Below are 20955 nucleotides of genomic sequence, written 5' to 3' on the forward strand. Positions count from 1 at the left end.
AAAAAAAAGTCTGTTTAATTAGAGTGAATATAAAACCCAATTATGGTCCCCGAGGGGAGGGGAAACAGCATCCAGCTGGTCAGTGGACTAGAGCAGCATGGAGAAAGGGCGCTGAAGGCCTTGGAATCGACTGAGCAACAATTGTTAGTGAGGGGAAACCCCACAACAGAGCTCAGCTGTACATAGGGGCCCGAATGTCTCAGGTATGACATGTTAGGGCATGTTGGGAGGAGAAGGCTCGTCCTCTGCATCTAATCCCACAGAGCGCAACCCATTGGCCCCTCTGTAGTTATTGACTATCCCAGGGGAATGGGACGTGTCTATTCACAGCCCACGTCTCAGGAGGAAAAGTGTGGCTATACCCAATCTGCCCTTCCCTGCACTGTGGTAAGGAGCAGGACAAGGAAACGTGTTCGGCTGTTGGGCAATTTCGCAGAAGGAGCAGACCACCACATTGGAGTTAGCCCTGAAAAGTGGGAAGACGAGACAACAAACCCCTAGCTCGCAGGGCTGGAGAACTGCCTCCCTAAGTCTGAGAGGTGCATGGACTTGGGGCATGCCTAGGGGACTGAACCTCAACAGGGATGGTTATATACAGTTAACTGGGTCACCCCAAAGCCTCTTCCTCCCAGCAAGCTTGGAAGCCAGCTTCGGGCCCTCGCAGCATATCCTCTCCACTTCTAAGAAGCAGGTACCTCGCCTGGTGGGAGTAGCACAGAAATTCCCGGTTCTCAGCACAGGGCTAAGTCGGACTAGAATCACAACGCAGCCCTTAGGTGACCGTCCATCCTGGGATCTACAGTGAATGGAATACAAGAGCTCTGGCCCCAGAGGCACAGCCTCCAGGGCTCCCTGGCTTTGCCCCGGGGGCTGCTGTGCCGTTCCGTGTCCCTGCTGGTCAGCGCCCGATGTCCCGCACATAACACCCCTGCCCGCGCAGGCTCATTTGCATCGAATAATCTCCTCTGTGGCCAGGCGCACGATTGAATTGAAGTCACAGTGGATGTATTTCCTCCAGAACCTGCGATCTCGTCCGTAGACCTGAGCGGGGTAACATGGGCTCCCTGTTCAGAGACAGAAAAAGCCCCAGTCAGCCACTGAACTCATCCCCCACCCCTCCCTCGCCAGCAGTGCCTCGCTCTGCGGAGAACAGTGGCCAAAGCTTTCAAACAGGCAGCCTAGACGTTCCCAGCTGCTGAGCAAAGGGGGCTTTGGCCTAGGCCTTCTGAGGCCTGATTTCCTGCATGTATTACACCAAGGTTACCATGAGCTCAGTGGAATTACACGCAGGTCAAACAGGCCCACAGGGCCCCAGGAGACTGTAACCTTGTTCACTCAATAACAATACTCTTGGACAGATCATCTAAGGCAGGGATTCCCGACCTATGGGCTGGGACCCAAACATGGGTTGCAATTAGATTTGGTAAGGGTCACTGGCTGGGTGGCTCCCAGCTGCACACGGCTTCTAAAGGAGCCATTTGCAGCTCTGCTGCCACTCGTTCCTCCGGCTCCCAGTCCCTGCCTTGCCTTGCTGAGGGGAAATGATTTAATTGGTTTAATGGCCAGCAGGCGGGATCTGGCTGTTAAACCAATTAAACTGAGTCCCACTGCTGTGCGGCAGGACAGGGAGCCACCCACACTGCAGGTGGGGAGCCACACAGGGGAGGCGGCAGTGGCAGCCCAGTGAAGGAGCAGCAGGGGCAGCAGTATGTGGAACTTGTGTGAGGTAGGTGGGGAGGCAGGGGGCTAAGAGGGGATTAAGCCTGGGGATGGGAGGAGCCAGGGATTTGGTGAGGGGGTACAGCATGATCAGCTGCTGGGTCTCAGGCTCTTCCATCTCATTAGAAATGTTGACAGCTGTTGCTGTGCTGATGTCTGTGTAGGCACCTCTCTGTACCGATGAATAAAGTTATTGCGTTCTATAGACTTGTTTTCTGACACGTGCCAAAAGGGACAGGGTGTTTTTCACAGGAGCATAACTGAAATTTTCATTGGCCTGAATTACAGGGATGAAAAGTGGGCCCCAACGTGAAAAGTTTGCTCACCCCTGGTCTAGAGCCCTTAGCAGATACAAAATGCGTATCTGCTTCCATATCTGTAACCACAAAAATGAGCCGTGGATATCCGCACCGACAGCTGCGGCTGCAGAGATGGGTGAATAGCTGCAGACTTGCAGGGCTCTAAATACCCGCCTCAGTTCTCCTGTTTGAAATTATCCTGCCGAGCAGCAGGGAGTTAGATCAGAGGAGGCTCCTGGAAGGGGGCCAAGAGAAAACCAAACAAGGGTGAAGGGAAGGTTCGGTCCCAGAGACACTCAGGAACCTCCAGCAGACAGCGGAATACCCTGGCCTGGCTCCAAGCAGGGATTATTCTTCCAAGGCCTAAACTCCAGAGGAAAAGGATCCTGAGCAGCTGGAGGACGCTAGGACTGGAGAGGGAAATGGGGGTGGAGGTGAGCTCTGATAAGGAGCCAGGAGACACAGGAGCTGTGGTGAGCAGGCTGGCTTCCCACCCAGACATGGAGGGAATGTACCAAGTGGGCGAGGAAAGAGGAAGTGTGTTCACAGTCCCATACTGTTCTTGCCCTATGGAGGTCATCCCTCAGGCTTTGCCTGGGACAATCTGGTTGTGGGTCTCACTGGTCAGCAGCTGCCAAAGGCCCCCAAAGACAGAGAACTTGCAGGTGCCAACAAGCTGGCTGCTCCCAGAGAGAGGGGAAGAGAGTAAATCTATCCTCAAAGGGCCTTTCAGCACAGCTCACCTGTGACTGCGACAAGAGGAAGCCCACCCCCAGCGTCAGAGGTCCCCTGTAGCTCCATTCCCTCAGACTGGTCCACAGGGGGATATACTCCACTCCCGAAGACGGGCGGGAGTTGCACAGCATTTCACGAGAACAAACATGGAGAGCAGCAGGACCAGAGCCCAGAAGAAGCCTTCAAGCCAGCACCTTTCACCATGGCCATGGTTACCAAGACATGTTACAGAGGGTTAAGATAAGCTCTGAGCGGTTACAGGGACCAGGCAGAAATTAGCAGGCATTAGGGCAATTCATACGATGTAAGTGGCGGGGTCAGCTAAGACTCCAGTCCTGTGCTGGGCTTCTCTTACCAATGCCATGAAATATCCTGGCAATAGCTCGGCCGGAGAACTTCTCCTCATGGCGGATGGAGAGGAAATGCCGGATGTCCGAGCGGATCTGCCCTTCCCACTCCTGCAGCTAAAGAGCAAACATTTTAAATTCATTAGGCTTTTTTGTGGGGGAAATACGATCAGGTCTTGCTCAGTGTTCCATTCCCCCTTCCCTACTGTGGGTGGAATAAATTTTGTTATGTGCACCGATGCACGCAGGGGTGTGCACCACCCATAGAGATACATGGTGCCTGCTCTGGGTGCTCTGCTAGTCACCTGAGTGGCCACCCAAGCGCTCAGCTTACAGGGAACACCTGCCCCTCTTGACCTCCCTGGAAGATTCCTTCTCGCTACAGCCTCAGTGTGGGGTGAGACCATTTCTTGACTAGGCCATCCAAAAAAACAGCGTTAGTGAGCCTCACAACCCACTGCACATCAATGGACAAAATTAACTGGGACCAAACCAGGGAGCTGTGCTCTCACCCTGTGCTTGGATTTAGGTTATGCCTAGACCAGGGAGCTTACAGCAGCACAGCTGTACCTCTGCGTCTGCCCACAGGGAGATCTCTTGTGTAGCCGCTCTATTCCGTCAGGAGAGAGCTCTCCCATTCACACTATTAAACCACCCCCAATGGGCAGCAGTTACTACGCTGGTGAGAGAAGCTCTCCCATCCATGCCCCGCTGTGCACGCTGCCACTTGTGCCGGCAAAATGTGTGTTGCTCAGAGGTCTGGTTTCTTTCACATTTTAGTGATGTAAGTTTTGCTCACATACATGGCAGTACAGACGTAACCTTTGATTGTTTCTTTTGGTTACGGAAGAGGAACACCCGAAAAAGGCAGACAAAATACAGCCCAATGCAGAAATCTGTGCCTCTAACACACTGGCTCTCAACCTTTCCACGAGTCTAATTTCTCTTGTGTGCTCCCAAATTTCGCTGCACTGTGGAAAATAAATATTGTACTTACGAGTCAATGGAGAGCATATAAAGCAGTATAAAAAAAGTTATTGTGTGTACGATCTTTTAATTTATGTGGTTCTTTATGTAGCCTGTTGTAAAGCTACGCAAATCTCTAGATGAGCTAATGTACTCCCGGAAGAGCACTTAACAGACCCTCAGATTGTGGAAATGGGAAAACCCCTTTAATTTACTTGTCAGCTTCAGGGCTGATCACTTCTACCGGCTTCATGAAGTTTGAAGAGTGAAACTAAGGCGACCAGTTTCATTTTTGGTTTCGGTCACTTTCATTTACTGGTTGCCTGGCAGGAACACAACCCTGCTTCAGGGACGATGTTTGTGCAGGGAGACTTCTTAAATGGTCAGGGGCGGGGGGAAGTTACGGAAACATTTCTATGCCCCTCGGGCCCAGGAAAGCCCCTACAGAAACACTTCTTTTAAAAGTAAGGTTGGGGACACCATTCCATCCCATTTATACCCAGCCCAGCCCAATACCCATCCCAGTTATAGGAAGGATGTGGATACAATGGAGAGGGTCCAGCGGAGGGCGACCAAAATAATTAGGGTTCTGGAGCGTATGACTTATGAAGAAAGGTTGAGGGAATTGGGACTGTTTAGTCTGCAGAAGAGAAGACTGAGGGGGGACTTGATAACAGCCTTCAACTTATGGAAGGGAGGCTGCAAAGAGGCTGGAGAGAGGCTGTTCACAGTTGTCATGGATGGCAGAACACGGAACAATGGTCTCAAGTTGCAGTTGGGAAGGTCCAGGTTGAACATTAGGAAAAACTTTTTCCCTAGGAGGGTGGTGAAGCGTTGGAATGGTCTCCCCAGGGAAGCAGTGGAGCCTCCATCCCTGGAGGTGTTTAAGTCTCGCCTCGACAAAGCCCTGGCAGGGCTGATCTGATGGGTTTGGTCCTGCTTAGAGCAGGGGGCTGGACTCGATGGCTTTTTTAGGTCTCTTCCAGCTCTATTGTTCTCTGAATCTATGCTATGACACTGTGAAAAGGAAGAGTTCAGCATACTAGCCGTGAAGTGCCAGTGATGTCAATGCAAACAGGACCGACCTCCTGTGTTGCTGACAAGACCTAAACGTAACAGCGCAGAACATGCCGATAGCATCCCTTTAAACTTCTAAAAGCCAAGAGCAACGAAGGAAAATGTGCACCCCCAGTGCTGGGCAAAGGGCTCCCATACGTCAGTCAAAGCACCTCAAATCCAGTCGCAGAACGTTCACCCAAACGGCAGCGCCGGCTCCTCTAAAGCCAGGAGACGCCTTTCCTAGGGTCAGTCAGTCTCTCCCTCACACCCCTTTGCACAACCTGACACCTTTTCATCTGGGGGGAACTGCTGCTGCTGCAGATCTGGATCCACTCGGAGCAGGGTTCTCCACCAGGGCGAGAGCCGCTTCCGGCTGCTAGCTCTACGCCACTGCTAGCACATCCCTGAGGCCCAGGAAGAGGTGTGCGGAGCTGTCCTGGGCCCCGCAGCGGTTGCCCCAGCCATCCTGTGAGCAGGATGGTCTCCCATACTCAGGCAAGCCTGCAGGGCCCTGGCCAGGTTGGGCTGCTGGCAGGGGTCGAGCCCCTTACATTCACAGCAACAGTGGGGCCAAGGGGAAGTAGAGCTACCCAGCAGCCTGTTCTGCCTCCGCCACAGTGAGTGTGGGGGACCTGACCCCTGCTACTGCCTCATGCCAGGCCCCCGCTACATCCCTCAGGGGAGGGAACTTGAGGAGCAGGCTTAGGAAGAGGTGGATCTGGAGTCAGGGGAAGGGCATGGACACTCCCTCTGGCCCAGCCCCGTGCCAACGGCTGTGCATGGGCCAGCTTGGGCCGCAGATGGCCCCCAGGCTGTGAGTAAGTCCCTCCTCAGAGCACACAGCGTGTGCCCATCCGTCCTGTCCCATCCCAGTACAACCAGACGCAGAGCTGACACTACATCTGGTGCCATGGTTTTATGGGGGTCAGAAATGCCAAGTTGCTCAGATGGCCTCAAACCAGACGCCAGGCAAAGGAAGTAACAAAGGGGTTTGCTCACGTCAACAGTACTGAGATGTTCTGCCTCCTCCTCTTCCTGTCCCGTTAACTCGGTCCTATCCAGGGCAGGCTCCTTCTCAAAATAGTCCATCAGCAGGGCCTTCAGGCGGGAGCTCCTCTCCTCATCCACACGCTCGGGGTAGAGGGTGCCAGCCTGGCAGGCCACGCTGCTCGGGAAAGGGGATGTTAGGGCCAGAGCAGGCACCGCTCAGGCTTAGGGGGCAGGAGATGTGGGGAAGCAAGCGGAGTGAGCCGTGGGGAAGGAGAGGGTCATGCGGCCCACAGGAAAGAGGTCCCAAAGCCAGGGGGAAGCTCAGCACCACCACCTTCTAGTCCTACCCAGGAGCTCTAGCCTGGCCCAGGCAGGTTCTTCTCCTGCCCTCATCCCTGGAGCATCCGAGAACCTGCCAACCATGCTGGAGCGAGGGCAGTTGTGTCTCCTGTCTGGTTCCTTCTCTCATCCTCTCCCGGGGGAGAAGCAGACCTCAGGGAGCGTTTGCTCGGCAAGCGCGTGGGGGCTGGAACGGCCACGCTGCTCTGTGCTTCTCAGGGAAGGCCGATCAGAGGGGGCCAGGTCTGCGATGGCCTTTGGCTCCTGTGGGAGCAGCTCCACTGGCCCAGTCGTTTCTAAACGATGCCCCTTGTTTTCAAAAGCTCTCTGGGGACAACCCCAGCCAACCTCACCGACTGCCATCTCTGCTGCCCACCCAGCCAGGCAGCTCCAGCCTCTTCGCTGCCCCATGCTCAGCCTGCGCTGCCAACACACCCCAGGGGGTCCGCATTCCGCCTGTACCCCGCTGTCTTACCTCACGCCCCTGCACTACGAGCCCCCTTCCGCTCCCCTCTTATTACACCAGCGCGTCCTGCGCTAACACCCAGCACCTCCCTCACCGGGAAGCAGAGAGGGGTAAGAGGCATGGAGCGAAAGGGCTCTACAGAGGGTTTTGCTGGGACAGGCCATCTGCAGCATGCACAGCAGGGCTGGGTCCCTCGTGGCTGCAGGCACCCACCTCTGGAAGGCCCTGAAGCAGGCCCGGAGCTGGTAGAGAGCAGCTGTCTCCCGCGCGGTCACCCGGCGGTGCAGGAAGCTGCACACGGAGTCCAGCTCCTGGGCTGTGAGGTCTCCATAGGAGCGCAGGTGAAAGGCCAGGTCGCTGAATTCCACCAGGACGCCACTCCTCCCGGTGCCCTGGCCACCTGAGCCACGAGGAGAGGGAGGGGACCTGGCTCAGAACCACTCGACGACACACACACACGGGGGCCGGGTGTGCACTAGTGCAAATGTGTCACGAGGGACATGTGAGAATCACTGAACACTGGGCGGGAAACTGTACAGCTTCCCCGTTGGCTCTGGGCTCCGCCTGAGCGCCCACCAGGGCCATTCCATGCACACCCAGGGCGTTAGAGACCCTGCCTACAGCAGCTGCCACAAGAGCCCTGCGGATTGCAGGAGAAAGGGGGGATTTTCCCCTCCCTGCATGGCTCCCCTCCCAGCTCTGCCCCTAGCAGGCAGAGAAGCCGTCTCAGCACAAGCGCCCCAGCACCTTTCTGCAGCTGTCCACTCCACTGGAGCTGGCGCAGGGCTCGCCTCACGGGCAGGACCTCCCAGCCCATGGAGTCGCAGAGCGCGATCACGTCGAATTCCACAGCGCTGGCGTGCGTGTGATCCACCCCGGCCAGGCGCTCCCGGGCCAGGCACACCGCAACCGGCGGGCAGCTGAGAGCAGGGGGTGGAGAGAAAAACCAAGGAGGCAGCTGCTGAGGATCCAGAGACAGAACTGATGCCAGCAGGAGCAACATGGGCCCTGGGGAGGGGACTAGAGCAGGGAGCCAGGAATGGCTCCTGTTTAGTTCTAGTTCTGACACCGCCTCCCTCCGCAGGCTGGGGCCTGTCCCCTGCCCCTTTGTCAGCCCAGCTGCCTGCCGGATGACCTGGCCAGCAGGCACAGCGACTAGCCCAGCAGGCACACGCCCACAGGCAGTGGAGCGCCGCTTTAACTGCAGCCCTACTGTCCTGCGCCCTCGGGGCATCTGGAAGCGCTGGGCAGACCTCTCAGAGCAGCGGTGCAAGTGCCTTTCAGAGCAGAGCTCAGATCTACTCCCCCAGCCCACCCCCTGCTAGGGTGCCAAAGAGCAGCACCTCCCGTGGGGAGCACTGAGCTGTCCCTTCCCAGAGGATGCGCACTGGACGAGCCCAACCCAGCTCTGCTCAGCCATCCGCCCCGCAGCCAGCACAGGGTGCCTGCCAGCTCAGTCGCCAGCGGATGGGCTCTCAGCATCCCAGGAGAAGCACTCAGCCCCCAGCTGAGCTCCTCCCACCCAGTCCCATCACTGCTCCAGGGAGAGTCGCCTTTCCCAGGACAGAGGGGCGCAGCTCCCGGCCTGCTGCGTAACCCCCTCCCCGAGGGGCGCAGCTCCCGGCACTGGGTACCCCACTATGCTGGTGATTTCCAGCGCTCTGATGGGCTGCGCTTGAGGGGCGTGTGGGTTTTCACACCCAAGCGAGGAAGTTGCCGGGCAGGAACTTGCCGGCACAGACAAGCCTGAAGGCATTTCCCACAGGTGTCCCCATTTGCCACCCGGAAGGGCTCGGACCCCTCGGGCCCAGCGCCACGCAGAGCCTCTAACCTCTTCGCTGCTGCCCTGAGCTGCTGGGGGCCCCCATAACAAACCACCCGGCAGGTGGAGAAAGTGGGGTGCAGCAGTTCCACCCAGTGCCGTGGGTGCAGCTCCAGGTAACACAGCAGGGTCTCGATGCCTGGAGCAGAGGAGAGGAGACATGCACCAGTCATGGGGACTCCGGGGGGGCACTGCCCTGAGCTGCCGTTACCCCTCAGAGCCCCACTATTCCCCTATTCCCTCCCTCCTGCCGTACCCCGCAGCACCTCTTGCCTCCTGCTGACCACCCACACAGGACCTGCACTGCCTGCCGGGCTTGCTCAAGAGCAGGGCCTCGGGGGACAGGAGCGGTGCTCCCCTCTCCCTGCACAAGGCCCATCTCTCACAGCAAGGCGCAGGCCTTTGGCCGGCCAGTCAGGAGCGGCTGCGGCAGCTGGCAGCTTTCAAACACCACATGCGATAGTTTAGCCACACTCCCCTCCCCCAGAATAGGCCTGGACAAGCTTGAGAGAGGAGCCAGGGAACACACACAGCAGCCAGGCCTGGCTCAGCCTACGGCAGAAAACAGGGTCTGGCTCGTACTGGATCAGACCGAGGGGTCAGGCTGCTCACCGCGTCCCAGCCCAGCATCCCGGCACAGGCCAAGGGGCCACCCCGCCAGCCCAGCCATGTCCCAGCCCAGGATCTTGGCACAAGCCAAGGGGCCACCCCGCCAATCCCAGCCCAGCATCCCGGCACAGGCCAAGGCGCCACCCCACCAGCCCAGCCCAGGATCTTGACACAAGCCAAGGGGCCAGCCCGCCAATCCCAGCCCAGCGTCCCGGTACAGGCCAAGGGGCCACCCCACCAGCCTGGCCATGTCTTAGCCCAGGATCCTGGCACAGGCCAAAGGGCCACCCTGCCAGATCCACCTGCCCTCCTGCCACCAGCCCTGGGCATGGTCCAAAGCCAAACAAGCCCACGCTTCCCCGGCTGGGAGCCTCATCCTGCCCACGGCACTCGGGCAGGAAGACTCCTTTCCAGTCATGCCGGGAAGCAGCGTGAGCCTCACCTTCCTCTCGGACATCCAGGGACTCCACTGTCTGCTGCACGGGGATGGCGCGCTCGTGCTTGTAACACACTCGCTGGTGCTCACGCACCCCGTCGGCCCAGGGGGCCTGCTCCTCACTGGCTCCCACCAGCTCAGCATCAGACACCTCGCCACCCTGTGGGGAAACACGCACTCCCTCTCTGAGCTACTCCCCACAGCTCCCACGCGCAGGAGCCCCACAGGGCTGGGCCTCTGCTCCCACCGGCCACACCTTCCCCAAGCTGCTTCCAGGCAGGTTCAGAGGGACCCTGAATTCCTAGCTGAACGGGCAGCACTACTCTCCCCTTTACCCGCGGCAGGGATGCAGCCCAGGGAAGCCAACCTTACCCCTGCCCCATGTACCATCCCAGGCCGTGTGTCTCAGCAGGATCCGAATGCATCACCTCCAGGGGCTGGAGAAATGGTCCCACCCTGAACCTGCCACCAGCCAGCTGCGCAGGGGGTGGGGCCAATCAGCTTGAGATACCGCACGGCATGCTGGGACCTGTAGTTCCCACTGCCTACATTGCTGTATTCAAGGACAGGGGGCAGCCCCGGCTGTGGATAACCACCCGGGAAGTCAGGGCTCAGTCCTCACCCTGCTGAGGTCCTGCTGCTTGCGGTGGAGCTCCACGCACTTGCAGCGAGGGAAAACCTTCTGCACCAGCTTCTTAATGGTGAAGAAATCCACCGTGTCGGCGTAGATGTGTCGCCGGAGCTCGTTCAGATCCCCGCCCTGGGGAGGAGAGGGGCGGTCAGTGACGTGAGAAAGCGGCACACTGAGCCCACAGCTTCCTGGCTGCTGCCGGGGGCGGAAGGGGAACGGGCCGGGACCTGCTGCTGCCTTGGAGGCTGGGCAGCAGTGGCCGTTTCCCTGCCACTCCTACTGAGAGGAGCGTGGAATCTGGATCCGTGGTGGTTTCCTGGGCCCGGCTCCATCAAAACAGGGCTGCAGGGCCAAGGGCTGGCTGTGCCTAAAGCCATCCTGGGGCACCCTGCGAGCGCTAGAGAGGCCCTGCTCTTGGATCCCCTGGGGGCACGCGAGAGCCCTTTACCTCCCTAGAGGTCTCCCTGCTCAGCAGGCCGAGCCGGCGCACTCTGCCGGCTGGCGATTTTGACAGCCTGTAGCGGCAGCGGCTGGAGGGAAGCGCCGCCTCTTGGATTAGCCGCCGCCCCCCGGCGGCAGTCACCTGCGGATCCAAGAAGAGATGGCAGTGTGCTGGCTTCCCGTCCCGCCCCGCCCGGCCGATCTCCTGCACGTAGCTCTCAAAGTTCTTGGGCATGTTGTAGTGCACGACCCCGCGCACGTCGGACTTGTCTAGCCCCATGCCGAAGGCCACCGTGGCCACCACGAGGCGCAGCCGGCCGCACATGAAGTCAACCTGGACACGGCGGCGCTCGGTGGCGGACATGCCGCCGTGGTAGGCGTCGGCGATCAATTGGGGAGGGCGCCGGAGGCTCTTCGTAGCTACGCCGCGGTCATGGAGAGAGAAAACACGGCGTGGTCAGCGTTAGCACTGAGGTCGGGCTGCCCGGCAGCAGAGCGCCTGGCGAGTGTTTGCTGAGCCACCAGAGGCGGAAAGGAACAAAAGACAAAGTGCCAGGAAACACCGTCCCTGGCTGGTCTCCCCACGCTGGGTCACAGTGACTATCTGCCCTGCATCAGCGGATGACCAGCTCCCAATCCCTCCCTGTACAGGGTCTCTGTGCTGGAGCCTTCTACCTCCATTTTAAGCAATTCAATCTTTGCTCCCCATTTGCACTTCACAGTTGAGGCCTGGGCACTGCTGACCCAGAGCTCTCACCTGCAGGGGTAGGACTGGGTCAAGAGACAGCCAAGGAACAGAGTCAAAGCCATGGGCGGGTCAACAGGCCAGACGGCAGGAATCTCTGGACAATGCACCTTTGTCATAATCATGAGGGTTAGCCAGCAGCCCGGGAGTAAAAGGGTTAACACCTCCTTAGCCAGGTGGGGTTGGCCTATAGGAATGTAGGTAAAAATTAAATTTTAGCTCCTCCCTCTTCTGTTCTCTGGTCTTTCTTCTTCTTCCCAGCCATGAGGGAGAGAAACACAAAATATCTCCCTCCAAAAACAGACCCTCCAATCTTCTGTAAGTAGGGTAACGTTTAGATAAATCCGTTAGACTTTATTGTTTTATGGGTTGGGAAGTGGGGTCTGATGTCTGTGCACTTTTTAAAAATGTTCTTTTACTCTCCTTGGCTACGTCTACACGTGCAGCCAACATCGAAATAGTCTATTTCGATGAATAACGTCTACACGTCCTCCAGGGCCGGCAATGTCGATGTTCAACTTCGATGTTGCTCAGCCCAACATCGAAATAGGCGCAGCGAGGGAACATCTACACGTCAAAGTAGCACACATCGAAATAGGGATGCCAGGCACAGCTGCAGACAGGGTCACAGGGCGGACTCAACAGCCAGCCGCTCCCTTAAAGGGCCCCTCCCAGACACAGTTGCACTAAACACCACAAGATACACAGAGCTGACAACTGGTTGCAGACCCTGTGCCTGCAGCATAGATCCCCAGCTGCCGCAGAAGCAGCCAGAAGCCCTGGGCTAAGGGCTGCTGCCCACGGTGACCACAGAGCCCCGCAGGGGCTGGAGAGAGAGCATCTCAACCCCCCAGCTGATGGCCGCCATGGAGGACCCGGCAATTTCGACGTTGCGGGACGCGGATCGTCTACACGGTCCCTACTCGTCGAAGTAGGGCGCTATTCCTATCTCCTCATGAGGTTAGCGACTTCGACGTCTCGCCGCCTAACGTCGAAGTTAACTTCGAAATAGCGCCCGATGTGTGTAGACGCGACGGGCGCTATTTCGAAGTTGGTGCCGCTACTTCGAAGTAGCGTGCACGTGTAGACGCAGCTCTTGTAACTAAGTTCTAGGCCCATGGTAAAAACTCCCCTTGTGTTTTACTTTGTAACTCTTCCATCTAGTCACAAGGCTTGCAACACAAATATTGTTGTAGTAATAAAAGTTCTCTCTTTTTCTTTTTATTAACTTGGTATTGGTTAATGTTTGTGTCCTGGTTTTTACTTTTGGGGCTAAAATTTCCCAAGTAGTCTCTCCCTGGCTTCCTTATTACTACTTGGGTGGTGGCAGCAAATTTTATCCCCAAAATCTAAGGTTTTTAGGAGTTTGGGGGAAAGTTTATACCAAAACCTGGTAAGTAAGGTTTCGGAAGTACTTCTGCATTTATCTCGCTGAAGTGGGGAAGGAGCTATAACAACCTTCGTGCCAGCACTTGAGTAAAGCTGCGAGTTGTCACAGAAGTCATGGATGCTTTGACTTGCTGGGGCATCCATGACTTCTGCAGCGGTCAGTGCGGCTGACCGGGAGCCACCATAGCAGCTCGGGCAGCCCCTGGACTCCTGCAGGGCAGTCTCAGACCACTGCACCCATATTTGACACTGGTGAGGCCACATCTGTACTGCTGAGTCTGATTCTGGGCCCCCCCGTTACAGAAGGGATGTGGATGCCTTGGAGTATGTCCAGCAGAAGGCAAAAAACGGTTAGGGGCTGGAGCACATGGCCTATGAGGAGAGGCTGAGGGATTTAGGCTTATTTAGTCAACAGAAGAGTGAGGGGCGATTTGATAGGAGCCTTCAACTCCTTAAAGGGGGATTACAAAAACAATGGGGAGAGGCTGTTCTCAGTGGTGACAGGTGGCACAACAAGGAGCAATGGTCTGAAGCTGCAGAGGGGGAAATCTACGTTAGATAGTAGGGAAAACTCTTTCCCCAGGCGGGTGGTGCAGCACTGGGGTGCGTTGCCTAGAGAGGTGGTGGAATCTCCATCCCTGGAGGTTTTTAAGTCTCAGCTTGACAAAGCCCAGGCTGGGATTGGTCCTGCTCTGAGTAGAGGGTTGGAACTTGGTGACCTCCTGAGGTTTCTTCCAATCCCATGATTCTATGTCCTCCAGCAGCAGTACAGTAGGTGTGGGAGAGGGCTCAGGCTGGGGACTGGAAGACAGGGTGGGGCGAGGGCTCCAGGCGACTGTTAACTTGGGTGGCTCCCTGGAAGGGCGACACGTCCCTTCCTCAGCACCTTGGCAGAGGCACAGCCAGGCGGCTCCTCATGCTGCTCTGCGCACGGGTACTGCCCCGCAGAGCCCACCGGCTGTGGTTCCCTGCCAATGGGTGCTGTGGAGGTGGCACTCAGGGTGAGGGCAGCATACGTGGGGACTCCCTGGCCGCTCCTTTGCCTAGGAGCAAAGAGACATGTCGCTGCTTCTGGGGCACCACGCGGAGCCAGGTGGGGAGCCCAGGAGCCCTGCCAGACGCCGGCCCAGCACCAGCAGAGGTCCAGGCTATGTGCTGTCTGCCCCGCAGCACTTGTGGCACTCCCCAGGCCACCCCCCAGAGCACCCAACGTACTCAGGGGTGTCTCGTACAAGTCAGGGAATTTTTGTTCACTGCCCGGGACCTGGCCGTGACTTTTGTTAAAGATACCTGTGGCTAAAAGGTGGCCTCTGTTGTGGCATCACCGGAGGTGGCTTAGCCCTCCCTGCCACCCCCTGCAGCCAGGCGCCGATCACGCTTGCAAAGACGGTCTGTCGCAGGGGTAATGCTTGCAGAGCCTGGGAAGGCATCTCCCCGCCCCACGGGCGGCCCTGCAGGCCAGGCCAGGAGCAGGCTGGCAGGGAAGGGATGCGAGGCTCTCCTGCCCCTGACACATCAGGGGTTTGCACTGCAGGGGGCTCCCTACTGGACTGATGGCCCAGTGGTCTGAGCTTGCGTGGGAAGCCCCATGTCCTAGGCAGCTCCCTCCAGACTGCAAATCGGTCCCTAACCAAATGCAGGCGCCTTGGCTCCAGCATCCATCTGGGCACCGATGCTTCAGGCTGGTGCTGTCTCATCTCAGGGGAGGGGCTGGCTCACACTTGCCTCTCTGTAGCTGCACCGACACGCCCTTACCCTTGGCTTTCCTCCTGTTCCCAGTGCTATTGCCGTGACGCTGCTCCGCTGCAGCCGTGGGCCCCCTGAGCGTCACGCCCTGGAGGCGCGTGCGGATCAGCGCCGCAATCCGGGCCGTCTCCTCTCGCCGCGTGCAGTAAACAATGACTGAATCCAGGCCCCCAAAGCGCTCTCCCTGCAGCAAGGCAACCAGGGCCTGGAACCAGACCAGCAGAGAATGAGAGTCCACTCGAAGGCTGCTTCTTCCCCGAGAAGCTTCTCAAGGCAAGGCACTGCTCTCGCCAGCCGGAAAAGCCCACACCTGCACTTAGGAGCCCCAGACGGCAGAGACCCTGACCCACTCCCAGCGCAAGGCAGAATCCCAGGGGCAGCCTGGTGCCCCACAGATCCCAGCGCAAGGCTAGATACAGGGAGCCGCCCCTCCAAGACCTCGTGGTGGCTATCGCAGAGCTCCCATGAACACAATGCAGCCGCTGCGGTTGGGAAGGGCCGACTCCAGTATGGACCTGGAACCGCAGGGGGAATTTAGGCTGATCTCTCCCCACCCACCTCGCCCCCCAGCTGGGCTTTAGGGATGGCAGAAAGCTGTCCTGCTGATCCAGCCTCCTGCAGGTCTCTTCCAAGTTCCTGGAGAGCCCCACCCCCCTCCCTACCTGATCCTTCTCCCTGTCCATCGAGACAGACAGCTGCAGGTTTGGGGGAACGGCCGCAGAGCGCACCGCTATCCCCTCCCCCTCCCGGATGCCCAAGTGCTGGGCCACGTCCTGCGCGGTGGCTAGCGTGGCCGTGGCAGTGAGTCCCAGAAGGCAGCGCACCCCCAGGCGATCCCGAAGAACCTGCTGGGAGAAGAAGCGTCACGTCCCGGCTGAGAGGTGGTGGTGGCACAGCCCCTTCCCACCAGCTCTCTGGAGAATCCCAGGCTCCCCCCCAGCTTGGCTCAGGGCAGGATGCAAAGAGGCAAGAAGCGGAACTGGGGGTCAGCAGTTCCACAGGAGGATATCAGCAGGCCAGAGCTAGGTCTGACAGCGCAGCTCAGAGACAGCCCCCCAGCTGCCCCAGGGCTCTTTCCCCAGCACAGGGAGTCTACAACCCCGGCCATCCCCCCACGCCTTCAGGCAGAGGTGACACCCATGCCGAGGAGCCCTGGGCAGATCCCCCCGTACCTTACAGAGCTGTAGGTAGCAGGGGCGGAAGTTGTGGGACCACTCGGAGACGCAGTGCACTTCATCAATGCAGGCAAAGGCCACCGGTGGGAGCTGGTCAGCAGAGGGGAGACAGCTGGATCCAGTACCACCTCCACCCACCAGGGCCTCCGGAGAGAGCAACAGCACATGCACCTTCCCGGCCTTCACCTGCAAACGTGCACAGCCTCAGGAAGGGAGCGTTACCCCGCAGGCGCACACGTGGGGGGGAGAGGGGAGGAGCTGGCCGGCCGAGGGGGTTGGATACAACTCACCCCCTGCTACCCAGCCCACCGCAGGGGCTCGGTCTTTCCCCTCCCCGCCTCCTTGGTGCTCTCAGGTCAGACGCCCACACCTCTAAGCCACGAATACACTCAGCACTGCAATGGCCTCTTCGGGTCTGCTCCTACTGACATGGGTGGGTAGTGTGTCCAGAGAGAGCCAGCAGGCTCCCTGCTCTCCCCAGCCAGCTCCCCTCACCAGCCAGCACAGCCCCAGGGCTGTCTGCACCCCCCATTACTCCGGAATACAGTTGGGGTGAGCTTCAATCAGATCATCTCCACGCGGCCAAGCAACGCCCTAGGTGAGCCCAGCCCGACAGCAGTGGGAACCTCCCTCCAGTTCCCATTAGCCAGCAGGCGCGCGGTCTCCGCCCCATCAGTCAGACCAGACCCACGCTCAGCGTCTCAGCGCACCCCACGGAGCAGGCTGAGGGGCCGTCCCTGCCTGGTGAGAGTGAGTAGCCAGCCCAGGATCCAAGCACCGACTCGGAGTCCCAGCGCCTGTCGCTCCAGGCAACTCACCCTGTCTACAGCAGCCTCTCGCTGGCTCTTCGGCATGTTGGAGTGGATGCAGACCGCCTTCAGGCGCGGGGGAAGGCCCGAAACCTGGGAATTAAGTGCACCACACACACCCCTCAGCGGATGGGGCTGCCCCACGGCTCAGCCTAGGCCGGGCTCCAGGCTCAGCCATCAGCCCAGGGCTCCAAGGCAATCCTCATGTCAGAGGCTTCAGGTTTCCTGCCTCACAGCATCAGAACGGGCAGAGCGCTGAGCTGGGCAGAGTGTTCCCAGGAACCCCCTCTCCCTGCACTGGAAACAGGGCAGCTCTGGAGACGGGAAACATTTATCCCCAGACGTGCCACACCCTGGGGACGAACGGCCCGACAGCAGCGGCTAGAGAGTAAATAGGGGGACAGGGGAAAGGATGAAGGGCAGAATCGGGCCCACTCCAGGTCCGACTGAGTCAGTGACCAGGCTCCTCAGCTGCAAAGGGATCCGGCCCAGAGGGAGAAGGAGCCCCGAGGGGCCAGGCTGTGATCAAAGCCACGTCCCCTTTACCTGGTCATCCATCAGCGACACGAGTGGGGAGACCACCAGGGTGATGCACCTGGACCTCTTGCTGTACAAGTACGCAGGGAGCTGGTAGCACAGAGACTTCCCCATCCCTGTCGACAGGACGACCAGCGTGGACAGACCTGCATTGCAAACAGCAGCAGCGTCAGCGGCCACAAGCCGGGGCATTCTCCGAAGGAGTGGAAAGGGGGCGGGGAGGCTGGGGGGGACTGGTGCCTTTCTCCCCAGCCCAGCCCTGTTTCAGGACGGACGGCCTAGTGAAAAGTGCTCCTGGGGCTAAACCCCCATCAGGCAAGCACTGCTGGCCCCAACTAGAGACGTTAAAACAGAACCTGGTTCAATGCTAGCACTGAACCAGGCAAAGGTTTAAATTAGGGATTGTCAGACAGCCTGCCACGGTCGCGCAGTCCCACCGCCGGCCCTGCCCTAGCCGGGAGCTCCCGCCCCAGCCGCACGGTCCCACCGCGGGCCCTGCCCTGGCCGGGAGCTCCCGCCCCAGCCGCACGGTCCCGCCACCAGCCCTGTCCTAGATGTGAGCTCCCGCCCCAGCCGCACGGTCCCACCGCCGGCCCTGCCCTAGCCGGGAGCTCCCGCCCCAGCCGCGCGGTCCCACCGCCGGCCCTGCCCTGGCCGGGAGCTCCCGCTCCAGCCGCGCGGTCCCACCGCCGGCCCTGCCCTGGCCGGGAGCTCCCGCCCCAGCCGCGCAGTCCCACCGCCGGCCCTGCCCTGGCCGGGAGCTCCCGCCCCAGCCGCACGGTCCCACCGCCGGCCCTGCCCTGGCCGGGAGCTCCCGCCCCAGCCGCACAGTCCCGCCACCAGCCCTGTCCTAGATGTGAGCTCCCGCCCCAGCCGCACGGTCCCGCCACCAGCCCTGTCCTAGATGTGAGCTCCCGCCCCAGCCGCACAGTCCCGCCACCAGCCCTGTCCTGGCCGGGAGCTCCCGCCCCAGCCGCACGGTCCCGCCACCAGCCCTGTCCTAGATGTGAGCTCCCGTCCCAGCCGCGTGGTCCCACCAGCGGCCCTGCCCTGGCCGGGAGCTCCCGCCCCAGCCGCACGGTCCCGCCACCAGCCCTGTCCTAGATGTGAGCTCCCGCCCCAGCCGCACGGTCCCACCACTGGCCCTGCCCCAGCTGGGAGCTCCTGCCTCAGCCATGAGGTCCCATTGTTGGCCCTGCCCTAGCCATGAAGTCCTGCCCCCATTGCGAGGTCCCACCACCTAACCTGCCCCAGCTATAAGGTCCTGCGGTCCGCTGTGAGGTCAGGACTGCTCTAGCCTGGTACAAGTGGCCACTGTCGGAGCTCATCAGCAAGGACCAGTGAACTGGTAAGCCTCAGGCTGACAGGTGTGTTTGCTGGTTAAGCATTCACCATCCCTAGCCCCAACCATCTGCTGCCAGGAATTAGTGGGATCAAGCAGGAAGGACCTACCCCAGGGTAAGACAGCCAGGTTACCTGAGAGAATCCTCATGATAGCCACCTCCTGGCCCGGGCGGAAGGTGCTGTATCCCAGCTCAGCGAGAGCTTGGAACACCTCCTCTGGGGTCTCTGCACAGCACGGAGACGCAAGCAGTCAGGACAGGCCCTGCCAGCTGCAAAGCCCAAGGGAGGACGAGGCCAACAGCACACACAGGCAAGGGCAATGGGCAAGTTCTCCTGGTTTCTATGTGCGCCTTGGGAAGGGCGGGAGGCTGCTGGGGAGCGGAACAGAACCAGGGCCAGGACTCCTGGGTTCCATTTCAAGCTCTGGTCTATTGCTTAAAAGGGGCTGCAGCCAAAGCAGCTCTGCCCCAGGGGAGCAGCAGGAGCAGAACATGAAGGCCTCTTGCCGTACCGCGCTCTGTGTTCCCTTCCCCTGCGGCAGGGTCGTTCCCAGAGACCAGCATCACTGCGAGAGCAACGGGCTCGGCCCAGCGTGCAAATTCCACCCCACCGGGCTGGCGGCAGTGGCAAAGCCATGCAGGTCTGTCCGAGGGGCCCCGGGTGCCCGACACGGGCTCAGCACAAACCCCCGGGAACACCAGTTGCTAGGAAGAGCTGCCTTTCACCTCTTACCTCGCACCTTCCCATCCTGGCCCAGCGTGTAGAACGGCTCCATCGGCCAGGGAGGCGCAGGTGGCTCATACACGGGCCTCTGCACGTGCAGCTCAAACTCCTCCTCCCCAGCCCCCTCGGGCTGGCCTGGGCTGCGTCTGCGCTGCCCTGGGGAGGAAAAGGAACAGGCCCGGCCAGTGAAACCCAGCCCAGGGCTAACCAACAGGCTGAGAGGAAACCCGGGGGCGGGCGCCTCCTCGTGGGGCATTTCCCCTCGGTTAGCACAGAGGGGCAATGCAGCCCGAGGTGGCTGTGTGCTGCCGGAGCTGCCTGCACTCCTCTCGGGGTTCTGGCCCCCTTCTGGTCATTACCGATTCCTTGTGAGCTGGGATATTAACCTCGGAGCCCTGGTCAAACACAAACCTGGGGATGTCTCCTCTATTGCGCTCAAGTTCCTCTGCAGCGTTAACGAGATGCAGGATTTCCCTTCCCCGCCTGCCCCTAGCCTGGGGGGCTGCGGCTGTACGCAGCCACCGGCGTTCCCTCTAATAGTGGCGTGGACCTAGCTCGACGTGCAGAGCAGGCCACGCAGCGGGGCTGGGGCGGTAACAGCCCAAGGGCGGGGACACTAGAGTCCAACATGGCTGCGGGCTTCGAGGGTTACTGCCAGCTGCCGAGGCCTGTGCACCAGCATTCGTCTGCCACCTCTTGAGCGCCGACCGTTACCTGCTGCTTTGCTGGGTTGCCAGGATGCCCTGGGCCCCAGGCGCCAATGACAGCCCTGACACGCTAAGCACTGTAGCCTCATTTACGGGATGCCTCTGAGTTAGTGTTACAAGAGGCACGACCATTCCTCCTCTCCGACAGCCAAGCCCTGGCAGAACCCCCACTGGCTGCAATGGGCAGAGGATTTTGGCCTAAACCTCATCCTAGGGTGGCAATGGAGGCAATCGTTTTGGGCTGGAGCAGGTTCAGCGGGGGCAAGAAAAATGATTAAGGGGCTGGAGCACAAGACCTATGAGGAGAAGCTGAGGGATTTGGGCTTGTTCAGCTTACAGAAGAGAAGACTGAGGGGTGATTTAATAGCAGCCTTCAACTTCCTGAAGGGGAGCTCTAAAGAGGATGGAGAGAGGCTGTTCTCAGTGGTGTCAGATGGCCGAACAAGGAGCAATGGTCTGAAGTTAGAGGGAGAGGTCTAGGTTGGATATTAGGAAAAACTACTTCACCAGGCGGGTGGTGAAGCACTGGAATGCGTTGCCTAGAGAGATGGTGGATTCTCCATCCCTCGAGGTTCTTAACTCCCCGCTTGACCAGGTCCTGGCTGGGATGATTTAGTTGGGGTTGATCCTGCTTGAAGCAGGGAGCTGGACTCGATGACCTCCTGAGGTCCCTTCCAGCCCTGGGATTCTATGAGGGGGGCCATTCCAAGCTTTAGGGACATGGTCGAGGGCTGCACTTTTCTGCAGAGGATGGAGGGTGGTGCAGCAGGAGCTCGGGGAGGGGGTCGGGATGCAGGAGAGGGTGGGGAATCGAAGAGGAAGCTTAGGCGAGGGAGGGAATTGTGACCTGGGGCAGGGCCTGGCCGGTGGTTGCAGGAGAGGATTGTGGATTGGGGGGTGACTGGGACGGTGAGTTGGGGG

At 59.5% G+C, this 20955-nt stretch overlaps 1 protein-coding gene across 1 annotated transcript in view; it reads right to left on the bottom strand.

Annotated features, from left to right (window-relative positions):
- RECQL4 (RecQ like helicase 4) overlaps positions 1 to 20955 on the bottom strand; it is a 37301-nt gene continuing 16346 nt past the window's right edge. Inside the window, exons 9-24 of the mRNA XM_074985577.1 lie at positions 19337 to 19483; positions 18737 to 18829; positions 17270 to 17406; positions 16733 to 16816; positions 15912 to 16100; positions 15402 to 15584; positions 14749 to 14944; positions 11002 to 11279; positions 10410 to 10547; positions 9794 to 9947; positions 8752 to 8881; positions 7668 to 7840; positions 7134 to 7320; positions 6125 to 6290; positions 3109 to 3217; positions 1 to 1064 (exon numbers count right to left, since the gene is read on the bottom strand). Coding sequence (XP_074841678.1) covers positions 943 to 1064; positions 3109 to 3217; positions 6125 to 6290; positions 7134 to 7320; positions 7668 to 7840; positions 8752 to 8881; positions 9794 to 9947; positions 10410 to 10547; positions 11002 to 11279; positions 14749 to 14944; positions 15402 to 15584; positions 15912 to 16100; positions 16733 to 16816; positions 17270 to 17406; positions 18737 to 18829; positions 19337 to 19483 — 2486 coding nt within the window. The 3' untranslated portion in view covers positions 1 to 942. The remainder of the gene's footprint in view (positions 1065 to 3108; positions 3218 to 6124; positions 6291 to 7133; positions 7321 to 7667; positions 7841 to 8751; positions 8882 to 9793; positions 9948 to 10409; positions 10548 to 11001; positions 11280 to 14748; positions 14945 to 15401; positions 15585 to 15911; positions 16101 to 16732; positions 16817 to 17269; positions 17407 to 18736; positions 18830 to 19336; positions 19484 to 20955) is intronic.

This window comes from Carettochelys insculpta, chromosome 2 (assembly GCF_033958435.1).
Source record: "Carettochelys insculpta isolate YL-2023 chromosome 2, ASM3395843v1, whole genome shotgun sequence".
NCBI lineage: Eukaryota > Metazoa > Chordata > Testudines > Carettochelyidae > Carettochelys > Carettochelys insculpta.